The following is a 20,541-nucleotide window of genomic DNA, read 5'->3' as shown; positions in this document are numbered from 1 at the left end:
TGGAGTGTTCCTGCTCACGCTGAATTAGTATGCGCCTTATGGTCCATAATGTCAAAAAAAAAAAAAAGAGACACAGGTATATATGATATTTGGAATTATTCATTTTATGACCTGTATAGTACATTTCGGAAAACATTGTGGCACGGATGCAACATTATTTATATTCATTCGCATAACATCTTGCGTTTGTAATCAGTGACCACGTGTTTTTTTTTTTCCCCCGATCTTGCCAGTCTCCATGTTGCTGTATGGTGTTGTTTCTTTTGTACTCCAGGACATGCAGAGGAAAGAATAGTACAGAGTGGTCAGTTCAGTGCTATATGCAATCATCAAATTCAAATGCTAACAGTTCACACACACACAATGACCGTCCTTCCTACATTTACAACGTGTGTACCTGTTGCAATGCCCAGAAATAGAATATGGAGTACAGGCAAGGGCTGAGGATTTAGTAGTACAATTAGGTCCACATCTGTCCATGGAAACATAGGTTTTTACTTCCAGAAGTGAAGTGGTGGTCTCATGTACACTCTTACAGTATGTGTGACTAATATGAACATGTTATGAACTAAGGTGTTATTAATACTATTAATGTACTATATGCCTTCCTGCATTCCTATTCTAGTATACTTTTGATAACATATACATTATATTGATGGATGCGATCAGGGAGCACTGCTCCAACACATAACCTTGTCCACAAATTTCATATAAGAGTTAAATGTTCTTGTTATTTTGGTTAAAAGTTTGATAGAAGCCAAGGTTAGTTATTCAACAACGTTACTGAGGGCCACAATCTGGTGGGAGACACTTACAGAATGAAATAAAACTTCCATGTTATCATTCATTCTCAGTGTTTGTCAGTATCAAGAGTTGCCAATGCTTTATTTTGATACTGTGATTAATGTTGGCAATGATTATCATAACTCTGTACTTAAATATTTGCATTATATAACATGCATTCAAATAAAGAAACTCTTGACTTCAACTGTTTTAATTTGCCATATTAATCTCAGGCTGGTATCCTGTTTTATTCTAAATGCAATAAATTGAGTATTACAACAACAGCTCTGCTAGTGGCAAAATTTAAATTGCTAATTGCCTATATACAGTAGTTTAAGTCAAGAAAAGGCAAATAAAACCTAAAACTATCAAACTGTGGTATTCTCCTTAATAAGTCCCGATGTATTTTTTTTTCCTGTTTGCATTGATAGCATATAACAATGCAAATTTATATATTTGTGAATTCAGTAAACAGATTATTTAATTTAATTGTGATAACATAACAGTTGTAACTTTGAAAATTATTCGTTTCTTGTTTGAATTTTTTTTTTTTTTGTGCAGAATTATGTGGAATTATTTACGTTACATTGAGAATATGAATACATCTAATAAAGCACATGCCAAAGTATGGCTTTAATAGGTAAAGTTCTATAATATGCAAAATACACATATTATATAACTGTTATGATACCAAATGTCAAGTTACAGAATTTTTTGGAAGGTTTATTTAAGGAGGTAAAAGAACTGTAGAGTGCACACTGTAAGGCAGGCTTTTTTTCTGACATATCCCTGTAACAGCTGTCGACAACTGAAGAAACAATTCCGAGGCGAGTGAAAGGTACTTCATGTATTTTAAATACTCATCACGCTGGCAGGGACCTTTAAACTTTATTCCATCTTCAAAATGATGAAATTACTAACGGGAAACCAAACCTGATTGAATGCGGAATGTATTTTATATTCCGCCATTCTAAGTACTGTTTTGCATAACCCTTGACTTCACAAAGATTCTAATCCCAAAGCACTGTGGCAATTTTTTTTTCTCTATTTTTCAAATGAAGACTTCAGAAGCTAAAATGTATCATGTATTATTTTAACCTTCCAGTAAATATTTTGAGTAGCACTACCATATAAAGCCTGTAGTAAATATGAAGAAATCCAGATCATTACAGTCAAGCAACATTCTGAGGAGAAATGTAAATGCACGTTTGTTTAACAACAATTGATGGTTTTCTTTGTCCTTTGGGACACTAGCAATATGCACAACAACAAAGCTGTTTCTTATTTGCTTAAATGTGACAAGTAACTGAGTTTTTGTGCGCATTAAACATTTTTCATGTTACTGTCAACTCAAAGCTGGCATATAAAAGTCAAAAACATGATGAAGCAGCTTTGCAGATACATCAAGGCATCAAGGCAGTGCACTTCTGTTTACATGGAGAAACATATTACTAAGTAATTAACACTTTTATTTAAGAAATACTATTTATCTCTGAAACAAAAATGTTTTCCCACATATAAAACTGTTACTTTTTTTTACCATAACTGCACAGTAATGCCATATTCATTTTTATTTTAGTGCTGCTGGGGTAGGCTTATGACCCTAAGCTGTAATTAATTAGGTCTGACAATGTAGAGTGTATGTGTCCTTCTGCATGTGTATATATGCCAGCTACCTTATTTGTTGCTTTTTATAAGGTGTTTGAGTTACCAATATCTTTTATATGGAACATTTATTGTTTTCTTGATTATACAGTATATCTAGACCCCAACGCTTTCTGAGATTCAACTGTAAGTGACTGGTCCATTTCTGTGTTCATCTCAGAAAGAAAGTTGGACGAGAGAGCTGTACGTTCCTGAGACACAAGTTGCTAGTTCAATTTCTGCTCTAATTTAGATTGACTCTCTAGAATGCCTTACATCCTAATGAGCTCAAGAGGCCATCAAGTATGCAGTGAATGTATCTCCTGGCTGCACCTTAAAATGATTTAATTTCCATAAGACAAATTGTTGTTTTAAACATCTCAGAAGACTTTTGGGTTTACGAGGCTTGTTTTTTTGGATTTTGTGCTCTGTTTTTAAAGCTATGTTAAGCCTGTTTGGCAACATTAAACTTCTCGTATGTGTGAGTTTGTATCTGAGCATATGTGAGAATGTCCTGCCATAGGTTTGTTTCTAATTCAAAGTGAATGTCTATTTTATAAAGCACCTTTCAGAGTGGTTGTGATTTCAAAATAAAAAAATGTGTATAGTGCAACCAAATATCTAATACTGTATATGCCGAAAGTGACACTGGCACAGAGAATCACGAAGTTAAAGCAGTTAGTATTATGTGACACCTATGCAAAACATAATAAAAATGTATTGTATGTTGCAATTAACTGTAAGTGTACCATTTAAATTACCTGACAATGCTAATCTGGTGTGGTGTTCGAGTCTCCTTTCATAAACCGGTTCCCCACTTAGAGTAGGTATGGACTTTATATACATACAGTAGCTTATTTCTCAATGAAACTTACTATTAAAGTGTGTCTAATGCAACCAGTCATCTAAGTGGAAAAACCAAAGGGAAGATTAATTGAAAATAATGTAGATAAGTAAATTACACATCTATCCATTCATGCAATCTTCATTTGACTCTGAATCCTCTGCCACAGGGCCTGTATCCTTGTGGTGTCTAACGTAAAGACGAATGGGCACCAATTAGCTTAACACACATTTTTGGGATGAGCAGAAGTAGCTGTTACGATCTGTGTGATTAGACATGGTGAAAAGGGTTGAGGTCTCTTAAAGGTCCATAAATCAGGCCATCCATTTTCTAACCTGCTTATGCAGTTAAGTAGGCTGGACCTCATCTCAGTTGCACTGCAATAAGACAGAGTGCCAGTCCATCACAGGGCATACTCATTCAAGCTGAGCCAATTAGAGCCCACATTATAGTTGGAATTTGTCTAAATTAGAATGAACAACAAATTATAAATAAATACATATTCCTTGGTGACAACCTAATTAGCTTTTACAGGTTAAGCTGCAATGCCTATTCACCAGAGCAGAAAATATATTTTTTTAAAGTAATTGAAAATATACTGTATGTATAAATGCACATTTTTTTAATGCAAATTACTCTTTCATGAAAGCTGTTTTTTGTAGAATAATGTTTAGTATTTAATGAACGAAGCAGAATGGAGATCTTCATGGCTTAAATCACAGCATTGGCACTGTCTGTGTGAAGTCTGCATATGGAGGTTAAGTTAACTGGCACCTCTATATTGGCTCAGTATAAGTAACTGTGCCTTGCAGTGGCCTAGTGCCCCAGTTATGGCTGTTTCCTGGCATGTACTGAATACCGATGGTGTAGACACAAGCCTTTGTGACCCTGTAAAGAAATGTGCAAGTACACAGAAAATGAAGGAGGTTTTCTGCTGAGTGTTTTTTAGTACCAGCAACAAATAGTAGCAATTAATGATAAGGAATTAATAATATGAACTATTATGTTTCACCCATTTTAGCACATTCCAAAAAGAAAATTGAATAATATAATATCCTGTATCTACTCTTTACTATTTGTTTTATTTTATTTTTTTTTAGCATGTTCTCCAGGCTTCTATAAAATGTCACCACGGCAACAGGAATGTTTACCTTGTCCTGAGCACAGCACCACAGAAGAGGAAGGGTCAACCATGTGTGTCTGTGAAGAAGGTTACTTCAGAACTCCTTTGGAATCACCATCTTCAGCTTGCACCAGTAAGAGTACATTTCATTATTGAATATATTTTATTATTTAAAGGAAGCTAGTACACAATGTATTTTTGCTGATTGTCAGAACATTTAGGGTTAGCGTTTTTGTCTAAAAGATATTGCCAGCAGGTGGCATAGTGTTTGGCTTTGCTGCCTCAGGCATCCAGAAGACAGCGTTCAAATCCCAGCTCAGGTATCATCTGTATGGTTTATACACATTCTCCTCATGCTGGCACAGATTTTTCTCTGCATACTGCGATTTTCCTTTAAACCCAAATCTGATGATGTTAGGGTCATTGATGACTCAAAACCTGGCCTGGTGTGGCTGAGTGTGTGAGTGAGTGAGTGTGTGTGTGTGTGTGATCATGTGAGTGTGACTTGCAGTGCCCCTGCAGGGTTGCTTCTTGACTTGCACCTTGTATTACTGGGATGGGGTCTGCCTCACTGCACCCCTACAATTGGATTATGTCAGATAACTGAATCTTCTTGATGTTATTAATGTTTTAGTTTCATTTTTCCAACTTTTTCAATGTATTCATTTAAACTGAGCAATTAATATATATTAATAAACAATCATGTATTTTAGAAACTTACACAAGTATTTAATATTGTGTAAGCCTTATGCATATAAATAACCTCATAACTTTTGGGCTGGGTAGTTGTCTGTGCAAGGCAACGGACCATTGTTGTATTCCCAACAGGAGTGCCTTCTGCATGTTTTCCCTTTATTCAATCTGGGCTATCTCCATGACTTATTCTAGTTCCTTGATATTCAGTCAAGATAAATGGCTTCTGGTAATTGCTGTGATGTGTATATGCGTAAGTGTAGCTGAGTTTGAGTAGGCCCTGCACCTTATATAGGGAATGTTCTTGGTTTATATCCATTGCTGTTGGGCTAGGCTCTTTCTGCCTTCACTCAATTGTAATGAGAGAATAGGGAAAGGACAGATGAATGGACCAATGATTTTTTTTTTTATCAGACTGTGTTGGATGGTGTGATATATTTCTTTAGGCTTCTAAATTTAGAAAATAATCAGCCCCATTTTCGTCCATCATAAGGAAGCAATATTTAGAAACTCACAAGTACTGAATGCTATTAATAACACATCTTCTGTAAAACTACCACTAATTTGGAAAAGCTTTAATTTTGTATATAATTTTAGCTGAACCACATATTACGCTCATGTAAGGATATTTAATGTAGTATTTAACTTCTTAAACTGTAAATTCAACAAACTTGTAAAAATGTTAACTTTTTTAGTTGTTAGGTTAATTAATTAAACAGAAAATTAAATCAGTGTCAAGGAAAGAATATCAATGAATTGCTAAACAACTGGAGCCAAATGATAATATTAGCTATTGGCAAAGAATTTCTTAAACATAACTGTCCTATAAATCAAAAGAGTAATTTGAGAAATACTATTGTTATTAGCCAGCTTTAGCTATTTTTGCATGGTAGCTTTGTGGGTTAACTTACTAACGGCTGCAGTTTTACAGATAATACTGACGCACACCTTATACTCCAATGGAAAGCTTAACAAATCTTGCTTAAAGACCTACAGCATTGTATCATTATTTCTTTAAAATATTTTCTCTGCAGTATTAATTATATGTAACACATTGATCTAACGGCATTTGGTGACATACTTTTTTTTCTTTCTGAAATGCTGCCATTAGATATATACTGTAACTCACCCACCTCTAAATGGCTGTCATTTAGAATACTTCTTTTTATTCAGTAGTTAATTTAGAAATGACCTTTTTCCTCTGAAATTTTAAAACTTATATACTTGGAAGTACCCATAAAAAGATTTATCTTAGTATTTCTTAGGCAAATGTAATATTCAATTGTGTGTTTAGTCTGTTAAAGGCAGACAGTGACAATGATATCTCATATATCAGAGTTCTTAATATTGCAGTTGTGTGATTTTTTTCACTTTTTAAATTTTTTCCTTTCTCTTAAAACACTTATTGTCTTGTTAATTATACTCATTTATCGATACATTTATTTCATCTGCTTTGTACATTACAGGGTTTTTAAGGAGTCTGCTACTGTGTACGCATGTACACACCGACATGGATTTAGTGGACGCTAGTTTACAGTCATCAGATATTTTCACAGACAGGGAGAAACCCTAGCTGATACAGGGAGAACATGCAATCATCATAAAGAATCAGGGAATTAATCTGAGAACCTTCAAGTTATAAAGAACTAGTAATAATCACTGCCCATACACCACTGTACCATCCCATTTAAACCTGGTAAAATGTGGTTACAGTGCATATCTGTACAGTTATGTATATTTGTCTCTAGATATAGATGTATAGAGTGATACTGTATTTATGGGGAGACATATGCTGGATATACATTATATGGGAGGAAAAAATACTATATAACCTATTGGACTTGCACCATTTAACATTTGTGCAATGATTCTGAATAAAACATTAAATATCCATATATCCATTATATCTATATATATTTATAAAATGTGTGTCTGTCTGTTTGTGTGCATTTCTCTGTATGAACATCATGTTGATTTGGTGTGTTGTTTGTGGTGTTATGAAGGACACCCTATAGAAAGTAGCTAAGCCAACTGGCCATATTACAGAGCCTTCTTTAGCTCAGTCAGTAAGACAGACCTCTAACACCTTGAACTGAATTTAGTGTAATTAATAAAATGTGGATGAATGGTTAAATCTATTATTGTTTTGATATCTGGTGAGGTAAAGGTTCAATCCTAGTGTAGATCAAGCTGTGACAGGCAAAAGCGGAGAATGTACATAAGAGGGAATTACAGTCTGGCATGCTGGTGTCGCAGATAGCATTGCCATTCTGTAGGTTTTGGACTTTGGTTTGATACAAGGCCGTGCTGAGTTTCCATATACTTCCTTTGTTCCTGGAGTTTTTCCTCGATGGTCCAATAATGTGTTTTGAGAGTAAGCGTAAAATATGAATTGGTCAATGTGAATTAATAAAAGTTCATCCATTATAAGGTGTGACTCCTATAACCCTGCACTGCCTGTGCAGATTCAGAAAGTGAATAGAAAAAGGGAGCTCAGTACTCATTTTTTTATCCTGTTTTGATAAACTGGAGCTGCCAGCTATTCCATTACAGCTGCTATACCGGCAGGGAAAGACGGGTCATCATGTTCATCTGTCACTTTTTGACATCTAGACCATGGGCATTACTTCTTTTGCTTTAATGCAGTGTGATAAGATGCTCATAACAGATTGCTCATCCTGTTTACAAGATGAGGTTCCATCAGTTATTATGTGTTTGGAAATAAAACCCAAGAAAATAATAATGATAAATGGCAGGTAGGAGGCCTATGTGACCTAACTGTATTTTTTCCAGGCTATAGTATTGTAGCCATAAGTAACACTGTACACTTATATAAGGACTTGTAACTTGGCCTCAAATTCTGTTTTTTGATGACTATAGTATTTGTTATTGGTTAGGTAGGTCACGTGAATTTAGAAAGCCAAGTAAAAACTTTAATGCAGTGAAGAATAAAGTGCTGGTCATGTCCTTTAATGTCTGCTTCCCTCACTGTGACGTTTGCCTTTCCCAGGGCCTCCATCTGCTCCCCGAGACCTGGTGTACAGCATGAAGCAAGCCACGCTGATTGTGGAGTGGAGTCCTCCGCTGGATTCTGGGGGGAGGGACGACATCTCATACAGCATTGCTTGCAGCAGGTGCTTTGACACGCTAGGACAGTGTGAGCCCTGTGAAAGCAGCGTCGGATTTGTACCGCAGCAGACAGGATTGGTTGATAGAACCGTAACCGTTGTGAACCTTTTACCGCATGCTAACTACTCATTCCAAGTGGAGGCTCTTAATGGAGTATCAGATCTGAGTCCCTCGCAGAGGCACTACGCCCAGCTTAATGTCTCCACTAGCTTGGCAGGTAAGAAGAGCCTTAATGTCCAATACCAGCACCTGTAACCACATTCATGTCAGTCAACCCTGGCATTTTCTTTTCATACGCCAAGTTAGTGGTGCTACTGTAAGACAGCCACCTTACATCTATATTAATATAGTAGTTTTCAGGTTGTTTTTTTCTCTCTCTTATGTTTGCTTTAAATCCTTGCCACTGAATTGATTGCCTGTGTCAGTAAGGGAAAGTTGACCTAGACAACTCCAATGTCTTACTTTAATGTTTAATACATCAATAAACACCATTGTCATGTTTAAAGAACGCTTCATTATTTGAATCTTCTCCACACAGAATGCACAATGTTTAAATGCTACTAGCTCTCACATACCTCTGACTGTGCAGTTGAAGTATACTCTTAAAATCAGACTCTTTTCAGCTTAAGGAAAACATAACTTAATAAAATTAGCACTATATCAAAGATCTCTGTCAGTGCTCTGGAGGTTACAGTTCCCTCTTGATCTTGGGAATTCTGAAGGTCCTTTGGGAGTCACAGTGTTGTAGTTTCTCTATTAAATAATTAACACATCATTCTATGGCTGAACTGCCAAGTCTTCTCAACTTAGGAGCGGTTGTTTTTTTAAATACAGAAGAACTGTATGAACACCTTAGCGGTGCTCAAATTGTTTTTCCTGTTGTTGTGAATGGATTTGCGTCCATACTTTTAAGTGCAGAGGGTCCAATATAAAATACATGCTGTAGGCTGCTCACAAGTTTAAATGCCGTGCCTGGATCATTATGTCTTCCTGTGGGTATTAAAACAATAAAAAAAAAACTATTATAAAAACTAATAGAACTGATCATATACTTTAAATGCACTCGGACAATTTGCAGCACCACACAGACAAAAAATCAGTGCTTACATGAAACTGAATCTGACCAAAGGTTGACTGTGAGTTAGGGTAGTACAGGGGTCCTCAATCACGGTCCTGGAGAGCCGCAGTGGCTGCAGGTTTTTGCTCCAACCCAGTTGCTTAATAAAAAGCACTTATTGCTAAAGTAACACTTCTGCTTGACTTTAGTGATTTTGAGCCCTTATTGCTTAATTTTGTCTTAAACAGCTATTTTAATTGCTCCTTATTATCAATAACATGCAAATGACAAGAGAGAGCAGCATTTCTCCATTTAGCTTATTTACATTTACATCTGTGTGTATTTATCTGCACTATTGGGTTTAATTAAATACTTGGAAGAAAAATGAAGAGAAAAAAGTGAAGGACTGAGAATTACTCGTCCATTTTAGCCTTCAAATCATTTGCATGATAGAAAGGGAAAGAAAATCTAGGATATGAGAATGACCTGACATAGCAGAGTTAATTTAATTTCATAGCTTGTTAGTGCTTTATTGGCAAGAATTGCTTTCTAATTAAGCAACCAGGTCAGAACAAAAGCCTGCAGCCACTGCGGCTCTCCAGGACTGGGATTGAGGACCCCTGGGGTAGTAGGTGCATAATATGCCTCTCCTGTGAAACGACACCCCATCTCAATGGGTTCCTGCAATGACCTTTAATGATTTGAAAATTGGATCATCGTACTGAGAAACACAGTAAGACAATGTTCAAAAGTGAGTATTACAATTTCATTGACTGTGTGATTTGATGCATTATGAGTAAGTACAAGTTTGTTCATGATGATGCCCCACTACAGACCACCGCTCTATTGAAGACTGGCACCTCCTTTGTGCTTGATGCTACCAAAATGACTGAACCACATGCTGAAGAAGACATTGTGACAATTTTAAACATGACCTACTCTTGGCTGTGAAATTTTAAATTTACACAAGCAGCTTTAAAATGCCCTGGTGGGCATGAGGCAATTGAACTGATGTTATCTTCCATGGTGGGTTTTTGGCTTATACCAGATCCTGCCAGCACAGGCAATGCTTCAGCGACAACCTGAAATGGGAAAAAAGGATTCAAAATAAGGATGGACTCTCTAGCAGAGCTGAGCAATTGTCTTGCCTCTTAGAGGTAACTTTATCAAACACATTTATCAAAGTCGCTTTGTGCACACCTTCTGTAGACAGTTCTAGACTTGTCCTAAGTATCTGCTATTTCCTTCAGCCACCATCCTGCGTATTTGCAGTACACAGAGCATAACAGAAATGGAGTCATTCCCAAGTTAAAGACTTGATTATCAGCTACATCAAGGCATTATTTGATGTGACAAAGCAAGAAACTTTCCTTTTTCAATGGGATTGCTTAAGATGTGTTTCACTCTGAGACAGTGTGTTTCTGCTTTGTAATCTCTTCAAAAAATGGCTTTGTTTAACTGCAACAAAGACTCTCTGCTGGAAATGCTTAAGAAAGTGCTGATTTGCTGATGGGCAGCCGCAGGAGGCTGAAGTGCACATTTACTGGTTCGCTTCCTGAGCTTTAAAACCCACCATGAAGTCTTGTGGCAACTAGAATCAATGAGAAATGATCAAACTTGGATTTACAGTACAGTAGGGGGCTCAGAACTGGTAAACATTACCGACCAAATTATTGTATGACAGCAGCTTTCCTCTTGCTGAGTTTATAGTCCATTGTTTGAGTTTTTGAACAGATTAATTTATATTATTTCCAGCATATTTTCTGTTTTGGATATATATCAGATTTATTTCATTTTTCTTAAACTTGAATCCTTCATGGAACCAAAGTGGGCCAAAAACTCCTACCGCACACCGGCACATCATTTTTGTATTAAGTGGCACAATGCCACAGTTGTTAGCCTTACAGCCTAATAATCTGTAATGTTTTGACACTCTTGTGTGTCTGAATGGGTTTCCTCGAAGTGTTGCAGTTTTCTTGTCTCAAAGCCTACAGATCAAGATAACTGATGAAACTGAAATGGTTCTCTGTGTGCTTTTTCTAGGAACTGTTGTTTCCTACCATACTTTGAGAATGTGTACATTAAGGATGGGTCCAGAATTTGAACAGGAGTTAGGCTCTTACTGTACCTACTGTATTATTCCAAGACTAGGAAAATTGATTACATAGTTATTTAAGTGCATTATCCATGTGTGTGCATTACAAGTTATATTTTATTTTGAAAAATTTGTGAAGGGTTTACAAAACTTTTAGAAAATGGAAAACTTGCACCCAGAACAATTAGACCAACCAATGCATTTATTTGGTAGAAAAATATCAGAAAGGTGATAGCTGGTGCCAAATCCAAATGGCAATCCAGGAGACTGAAGTAGCAAGAACACTGAAGTTTATTAGATAGCAAGCCATAATGGCATAAGGGAACAAGTGAAAAACACTGAAATCTAAGCCTTTGAGCCCTTACTTAAAAATAATAGACCCTACCAGAGTGGCTGAGTTTATTGTTAAACAACATGTGGCCATCAAAAGAAGCCTATAATAACCTTTCAAAAATAAATGATTACTCTGACAGACTCCAAAAATTAAACCTGATTAGCACAGAGCAGAGGAGACTGAGTGGGGACCTAATTCAGGTCTTCAAAACTCTGGAAGACATTGATAAGGTAGGCCCAGCTGAATTCTTTCAAGTTAAGAATCAAGTACAGTACTTGAGGACACCAGTGGAAATTAAGGGGAAGTACATTTTGGACTGAAGCCAGGAAGCACTTCTTTACTCAAAGAGTTGTTGGAATCTGGAGCAAACTGCTGGCACAGTTTATAGTTGAAGCAGAAACCCTGACAACCTTTAAGATGTATCTAAGACATCTTATCTATAAGCTAAACAAATTAGCCAGATGGACTGAATAGTCTTGTATGTTAGATTTCTTATGTTCTTATCATTCACTCACCTATGTGCTCCTGCTGTCCTCTTCTAACAACCACTCATGTCATCTTGTTGTCAATGACCTTTCAATATCAAGCTGAAAGGTCTGTGGATCTGAAAGGAACCTTTACCCTAAGGAACATTACTGCTTGCAGATGCATCCAGGATATTATTTCTGTGATCTTGGGTGTCTTAAAAAAAAACCCTCCGATAAGGAACTCTCCTTTATGGTTCCTGGTATTCCTGTACTTCTGGGATGGCAAGCTATAGTGATCCCCAGACAGACTGCTCTGGTGGAGCCCAAACATAGTGTTGTGTGGGTTCACACAGCTACTTAGAAGTTTGAGGGAACTCCAGTATTTTAAAGCAATCTCTCCACTAGCCAAAACTATTTAATCTAGGGCTTTCTAAAGGCACATCTTCATCTGGTAGCTCCACTTGTTAAACACATATACAGTCACCACCGTGTTTCCTTCAGATCATCTCTAGACATGGAACTCTCATACTACAGCAAAATATATGCAGCATACTTTGTGATGGACTGGCATACCATTACAGTGTGTTTGACATTCCTAAGCTGGGCTTTAGCCTACTATGACTCTTTATTAGAATGGAAGGAACTGAGAAAATTAATGATCAAATACTTATTCTATCAAAATATATTTTTTTTTCTAAAACTAAGGTGTTACAAAAGGTTAGCAAAATCAGCCTTTTACTTAAATTTCATAACTCTGTATAGTTTAGGATTCTTGAATTCTATCCATCAACTATCATTTACTACACAGCAAGCTACTACACATTTCGTAGTGTAATTACAAAATATATGAATCAGTCAGAAAATGATGTAGCACAACAGGAAAAAGGAGAACAGAGATAAGGGCAATATATATAGTGAAAGGATGCCCCTTTGAACTCTTGTGATGCTGCTAGAATGCCAAGAGGGGGCTGGGTGGTCTCATGGCCTGGAACCCCTGCAGATTTTATTTTTCCTCCAGCTGTCTGGAGTTTTTTTTTCTGTCCTCTCTGGCCATCGGACCTTACTTTTATTCTATGTTAATTAGTGTTCCCTTATTTTCATTCTTACTTATTTTGTCTTTTTTCTGTTTCTTCATCATGTAAAGCACTTTAAGCTGCATTATTTGTATGAAAATGTGCTATATAAATAAATGTTGTTGTTGCTGCTGCTGCTTCATAGATTGGCTCAGACAGGAGGTAAGAAGGTCATCAAATTTTTTATTTCATAAATATTTCCTCACAATTCTATTTGCAAAGGAATAGTGCACTAACTTTTTATATTAGCAGACACTTTAATGTGACTTACAAATAATAAGTGCACACAAGGGAGCTGCACAAAAAGAGAACATGGCCATTTCAAATGTACTTGACCGCACTTTCTCTCTGATGAGCCTGACATACCAGACCACTCTCTCCTCAATATCTTTTTCCAGCTTCTCTGGGGGACTTCAGAGACATTATCAGGCCAACAGAGAGATGTAATTCCACCATCATTCTTTGGATCTGCCTATTTGTAGGCCATGCCTTGTATACGCATTAGAGTAGGAGTCCAGGGTAACCATCCTAACTATGTGGCCAAATCATCTTAATTATTTTACCTGAATCAGGCAGAGTAGTGCTTGTACTCTGAGACCCTCACATTTTGCTCATATCCTCACTATATCAAGAAAAATGAGTCAATCAAACCAATGCAGGAACCTCATTTTGGCTGCTTGTACTCACTGTTTAATTCTTTCAGTTACTACCCAGTCCTCAATATGATTTAATGCTTTGACATATTCTTCTTTTTTTGAGAATAAAACTAACATTTCTATTCTTTGTCATTATATATCACACAGAAATTTGTCCAATGGCCAAAGCCATGTAGTGAATAAAAATAAATGTGTGATTATATCTATTATATCAGATATATTAGACTGAGAAGGAATCACAGAATTCTTGGGAAGTCATTGTCTTTGTATATAAAGTCAAAACACTTTGCCTCCCATGTTAGGTACTTGGGTTTGTAGTAACATGATGTGTCCATCAAAAGAAACCTATAATAGTCTTTCAAAAATAAATGTTTGTTTCTTATCAGTCTGGGAAGTGTTAAAATGCTGTGTATATACATTTTGAATTACATTATTACAGAGCAAGAAACATAACCTACTAAAAGAGAAATTCAATACATAAGGTTGTGCTTGAGTAAATTAAGTTAAAATCTGACTATATGTTTTACTCTAGAACTTTTAATGGACCCTAAGGTTACATCCAAAGTTTTAGAGATACGAGGTGTGGCAGAAAAGTAATGAGACTGATTTTTTATTTACCAAAGTTTTTATTTTTTTCAAACATCAATGTTATCCCCTTCAAAGTAGTTCCCTTGGGCAGCTACACACCGATGGAGACGTTGTTCCCACTGTTGGTAGCAACGCTGGAAGTCTTCAACTGGTATGGTCTTCAGCATGTCCGTTACACTCTTTTGGATAAGTCCTGAAATGACGTCCTATAAGGACATTTTTCAGTTTAGGAAAAAGGAAAAAGTCACACGGACTGAGGTCAGGTGAATAAGGGGGCTGGGGAACCACAGGAATGCCTTTTGAGGTCAAAAATTCTGTTATGGAGAGGGCAGTGTGACAATGGGTGTTGTCACGATGGAGCATCCATTTGTCTGCAATGTCTGGTCTCACGCGAATGACCCTTTTTGTGAGCCTTTCAAGGATGTCTTTATAAAAAACCTGGTTGACAGTTTGTCCTGGAGGAACAAATTCTTTGTGGATGATTCCCTTTTTGTCAAAAAAACAAATCAGCATTGATTTGATCTTCGATTTGCTCATTCGAGCTTTCTTTGGTCAAGGAGAGTTTGCAGTGTGCCACTCCTGACTTTGCCTCTTGGTCTCAGGATCGTATTCAAAAATCCATGATTCATTACCTGTGATCACACGACTAAAGAAATCTTGCTCATTAGCGATTCTGTCAAGAAGATCAAGACACTTGTTTTTTCGATTGTCCTTCTGCTCAATTGTGAGGTTTTTTGGCACCATTTTGGCACAGACCTTTCGCATGTGCAAATGTTCAGTCAAAATTTGATGAACGCTAAATCTGTTCAAATTTAATTGTTCATTCAACATTCTTAATGTTAAACGATGGTCTGATCTCACAAGAGTTTTCACACATTCGATGTTTTCATTGGTTTTCGAAGTTGAAGGCCTCCCTGAACGGTGTTCATCTTCAACGTGTTTTCTGCCTTCCAAAAATTATTTGTGCCAGCGAAAAACTTGAGCTTGGGATAAAGAATGTTTCCCATAGGCCTGTTTTAACTTTTCAAACGTCACACTTGCCAATTCTCCAAGCTTAACACAAAATTTAATGGCACAACGTTGCTCCAAATTCCGCTGTTCCATTTTGCGTGACGCACAACCAAAAACACAACTTCGCTAATAGCAGTCACAAAAATCACGTAGTTAACGGAAGGAGTTGAAACTCGCACTGAGCTATGGGAGGGTACTGATACACGTGCTCTATCAAGGACAACAGCGCAGCGTTGCCAGATCGCTTGCAGTGTTGCCAGTCTCATTACTTTTCTGCCACACCTCACTATGTCACTATGATAAATGTTATAGATCAACAGTTAGTCATAAAGAACAGAAAAAAGGTAAACTTCTGAATACCAGAAATTAAAAATGCTTCACAATTCATGTTTTTAAAACTTGGAATGAAATAAAATAATTCTGGAATAATGTGATTGTTTATTCATGAAAGATACTTTAACCTCTTTATATTGTTGAAGAAGTTAATCCTTGAAAAGCCCAAATTATTAGCTTTGATTTACATGTACACCCCACAGTACTTCTCTATGTGACATTCACTCATCATTTATTCTCATCACACACAGCAAGGACTGAGGCCGGCTTCCTCAGTGTCAATACCTTAGTAAGAACTAGAAGCTACACTCCAGTCGGGACAACTTAATTACTACCCCTGGATGTGCTACGTTTTTAAACTACCTTCGCTAAGTCTAAGAGCCAGTAGAACAGCTGCACTTCTTCCGGAATTCATGGATATGGTACTCCTTTTCCAGGTCACTGCCTTTGAAAAGGCTGCACAAATACAACAGAACAAGCACATTATCAATATGGCCAAGGTTGACTATCTCAGCTTCAGTACCTTCAATACCTCAAGCCAGAGCCAGGGGAATGCAACCTTCAGCTATCCCTCATCTTTACCCCTAAAAGGGCTAAAAAAAATAACAAAAATCGTTCAAACATGCACAGTTTGCTATTACATCCATAACCTAAGCAGATGATATCAATGAACAAGGCAAGTTTTAGTGAGGTAAAAATAAAACTCTAATTTAATCATCAGCTATATTTATTTACAGAGAACTCAGGCATTAAATACTAGAAGTCAAAAGTAGAAAAAAAAACATACAACCTAAACTATTCAAATCAATACCCATAAAAGCAAGCTTGGCTTCAATGTATAATTGGGAGAAAGATGTCTGTGCATTTTAAAGAGTTCATTCTGCTTAATCCAATTAAGGTGTTCCTTAAAGGTATGCATCTTCATGGCACAGCCTTTTTCCTCCTTTACTTAATTGCAGCACATTTTAGGTGGTGCTACTCTTTAATCCTCGGGCAGCATGATGGTTTGCCTAAACCATTAATCATATTAAAAAGGTGTGTGCCCTCACTCCATTTTAAAAGCCTGTCTCAAAAACTGTCTAGCATGTCTGCATTACACCAACAGATGTGCTTTCTTCTATACCGTGCTTTGATTGCTGTTTTTAGTAAATAAAAGCAGTCAAAAATGGGAAGACTAATATGTTCTCATGGTTTTTCTTCTTGTCGACCTGAAGTTCTTTTAAGCTAATTATGAGATAAAATTTAAACAACAGAGTCTCCAAAAGCCCCTATTTCACGTTTTCTTACAAGAATATACACACTGGTTAGTTTATCTGAGCTTAAACATACTGTGTACATTATACTAGATAATAACCATTCTTCCTAACTTTTACTTTCTGCATTTACATATTTCTCAGTATTTCTAATCATTTGCATGTCTATTTGAATCCCAAAATTCAACACTCTGTTTAAATTCATTGTCATTTTGGTCAGTTTGTTTAGCGTAGGGATCAAAAGCAGAACAGATTTAACTAAACCTTTTTCTAAAGTGGTCAGAAACTTGACAGAGAAAGTCTTTGAAAACTTTTACTTCTAAATCTTTGTAAGCCAATCTTTTCTGTCTTATGTAAGAAGTCAGCTGTACAGCTGTCCTCCACCTGCTCCCAGCATGATGACAATATCTGCTTGTCAACTCCTTTTTTTCTAAACTCCTGTTTAAATACACACAATGAGGAGTAATGCAAGTTTTTCCTTATGAACAATACAATATAGTTGTAGTCTTGGTAACACAGTTTAATCATTTAAAAACTACACCCTTCTAAAATAAAACATTCAAATATTACAAGTCTTATTTAATAAACTGAAAAATTCAAGATTTCACCCTCATTGCACTGATCTAAGCAAACCAACCATACATGTGTCCATTGGGCCAACATTAAACACTATGTAGTATCTGTCTTCATACAACTTTTCTTTATCTGGATTGTTATACCAGAAATCCAGTACCTGGACTGTTTTTTCAGTATAAGTTACATTTCATCTGAAGCACCTTTACCAAAAGTGTGCCAGTGTTGCCAGTTTGTTCACTTTGCTTTGGCACATTTATGTAGTGGCTGAATTAAACATTAGACATTAAAAAAAAAATTATGTAATCTTGAAAACTGGCTACAAAAATCTGGGAAAAAAAGGAAATAATTTGAAAAACTACTGTACATAAGTGACATAACTACATTTTGCAGTGAAATGACTACATTATGCTGGTCAGGCTGGGAGGAAAGCCTTCACTCCACATGAGAGGGGTGAAGAGCCAGTTTATCTTCATATCCAGAATGAAGGCTAATGTGCAGATATGTTCCCATTAATTCATTCGTTAACAGCCTTTAACTGGGAAATTAATAAAAATAAACTGTTTAATATGATGGAGAAATTGCTTGGGGGGTTTCCTTATGGGTTGAGAGCTCCTTATTATTGTTTCCATTTAAAATAATTGGAAACAGTTTTTTGATATCCAATGTTTTTGTTTTCTGTTCTCTTTAAAGCAATAGATTAGAACTGAATAATGAAGGATGACTCTATGTGACAAAAAGAACTTTAAAATAATCATAAAGCACAGTTTTTATTTAGATGTGTGTGACGTCTTTGCTGCCACCTGGACCAAAACAAATCCATCCTTCTTAAGAATAAAACAAATCTAAGATAAAGCAGAAAATGTCGAACTACAGAATTTTTAAATGGATTAATCAAAGTCCAGATCTCATAAAAGCCTCATAGGCAGTATTTAAAGAGACCTACACAAAAAATAAAACACCCAAATGCTGCACAGTTGTTCCAATTGTGTAAAATAAGTGTAGACCTAAGTTCTTCCCAGGCAATGGGAAAGACTGGGAAAAATAAATGAATTGTTTCATTAAATCTGATAAACTAAGCAAATTCACATTTTAAAACAAACGAACTGTATGTTTGCCGACATCCGTCTATTAATAGGACATTATTATGATTAACTGTGTTAAAAATATTAAACCATGACATTAAAGAATATCTGAAACCTTTAACGTTACTTGACTTGAAATAAAAACATCCTAAAAATCTGAAACCCAATCAATACTTATTATTTTATTACATATTGTATTTATAGCATGTAGAGAAATGACTTGGTAGTTAGACAAAATCATTGTCTCTTTATTGAATTTTTACCCAAAAATAAATGAAAAGACAAAGACAATTTTTACTCACATTTTCAATCTACCACTAGAGAAATACTGTATGTCCCAGCACAGCAGTCACCACTTTGTGATTGTCCAGTGCAGCCTCATATGTAATCAAGGTGGGCAAAAGAGAATTCTTTTTAAGCTGTTGTTCATGTGAATAGCAGTGGCTGGCAATGGCCAATTCAAATGTTCACTAACATCTACATCCAGAGTGTGTGTGAGTAAAGGGATGGTAACCCCTCAAAATACCATAATTGAAGCAATGTTCTTCTTTTATATAATCAATGCCTCAGACCACTATGGTGTCTTTTTTCTCTAGGTAAGAATACATACTGTGTCCAGCAAGAAGGGGCTAACTCCTTGGATGGACCAGTTTCAATGCTGGGAATCAAACTGTGTAAAGGTTGTTCTAGATTCCTACCTCAAAACCATAATAGTAATGCAAATCCATCAAAGCACAGATAACACGTTTATATATACAGTACTCTGTATTAAAGGTTCTTTCAGCATATGAATCCACAGAACACATTTGTTATGAACATGCACTGAATTTCTAACAGAGATTCAGCTGAGGTGCTTGTGGTGCTCCAGCTATTGTTTTTTCCAGATGTTGCAGGAGTGTGCAGACATTTGGAGAGGAAAGCTTATGGAGTGCTGCAAGACCATTGTTTACATGTAGTAGATCAGTGACTGTGGTGGTCCAGGGTTGAGCAGTTGTGGGGTCTGGGTGTGAAAACACTTTTAACTTTTTTTTTTTTTTAACTTTAGTGTAATACTGTTTTGGTTATCAAATCAGTGACAAATTAGGTGTTTTCCCACTTCTTTGTAAAGCAAACTCTTTTCTTAGCCTTTCTCATGGTGGAGTCCAAGAAACACTTTCTCTTACTGCACCAGAATTTCAATGAAGGCAAGGAATGCATAACAAAAAGGAAAAGCGGACACTGTAAACTAGTGATAATAGTAATACTAATAAGGAATCAAATATATATAGATTTATATAGATAAAGCAAGATATAGATGAGCAAGTTATTAATAAGAGAACAAAACTTATTTAATATGCACACCACAATTAAAATCATTAATATCCATGGCCATCTATAAGTCACTGTTCTAAGCAGTAAAAAAAGTCCTTTTCAAATCTTTCTCTTCAGAGTGTAACCAACATATGCACAATTTCAGGAATAATAGTAATATAAGATCTATTATATAGATTCCTTAGTATATAATGTACAGGTTGTTTCACTTCCAATTCGGTCCAGTGCATTTGGCACTCATGTGTTCATGGGTCTCTTACTTTTCCCAGTGTAAGTCAAAAGAAAATGAATTCCACTGTTTTAATAAAAAATAAAATGAGGCATTGTATTTTTTACTAATGATCAATGTAATGCTTCATCCTGGATCTGTCTGAGTGGGAGAAATCTGCTTAGCATTTCACCTTCAAAACTAGAGGAAGGAGCTTTGACACTGTGCATGGCACCCAAACCTGCCTCCTTCAGAAAAATTCAAATGACAGCTTAACAAAC

The 20,541-nt window shown here is 36.2% G+C and overlaps 1 protein-coding gene across 2 annotated transcripts in view; it reads left to right on the top strand.

The window, feature by feature from the left end:
• The window catches only part of LOC120517506 (ephrin type-A receptor 7-like), a 607,868-nt gene that overhangs the window by 330,863 nt on the left and 256,464 nt on the right, over positions 1-20,541 (top strand). Inside the window, exons 4-5 of one of the 2 annotated variants that reach the window (XM_039739880.1) lie at positions 4,372-4,527; positions 8,098-8,714. In XM_039739880.1, coding sequence (XP_039595814.1) covers positions 4,372-4,527; positions 8,098-8,471 — 530 coding nt within the window. In that variant the 3' untranslated portion in view covers positions 8,472-8,714. Of the gene's footprint in view, positions 1-4,371; positions 4,528-8,097; positions 8,715-20,541 lie in introns of those variants that run through there. The other variant, XM_039739879.1, reaches the window with a different exon arrangement.

The sequence above is a fragment of the Polypterus senegalus genome, chromosome 17 (genome assembly GCF_016835505.1).
Source record: "Polypterus senegalus isolate Bchr_013 chromosome 17, ASM1683550v1, whole genome shotgun sequence".
Lineage (NCBI taxonomy): Eukaryota > Metazoa > Chordata > Cladistia > Polypteriformes > Polypteridae > Polypterus > Polypterus senegalus.
The sequence above is the reverse complement of the archived record's forward strand: the minus strand, read 5'-3'. Positions and strand labels throughout refer to the sequence as shown.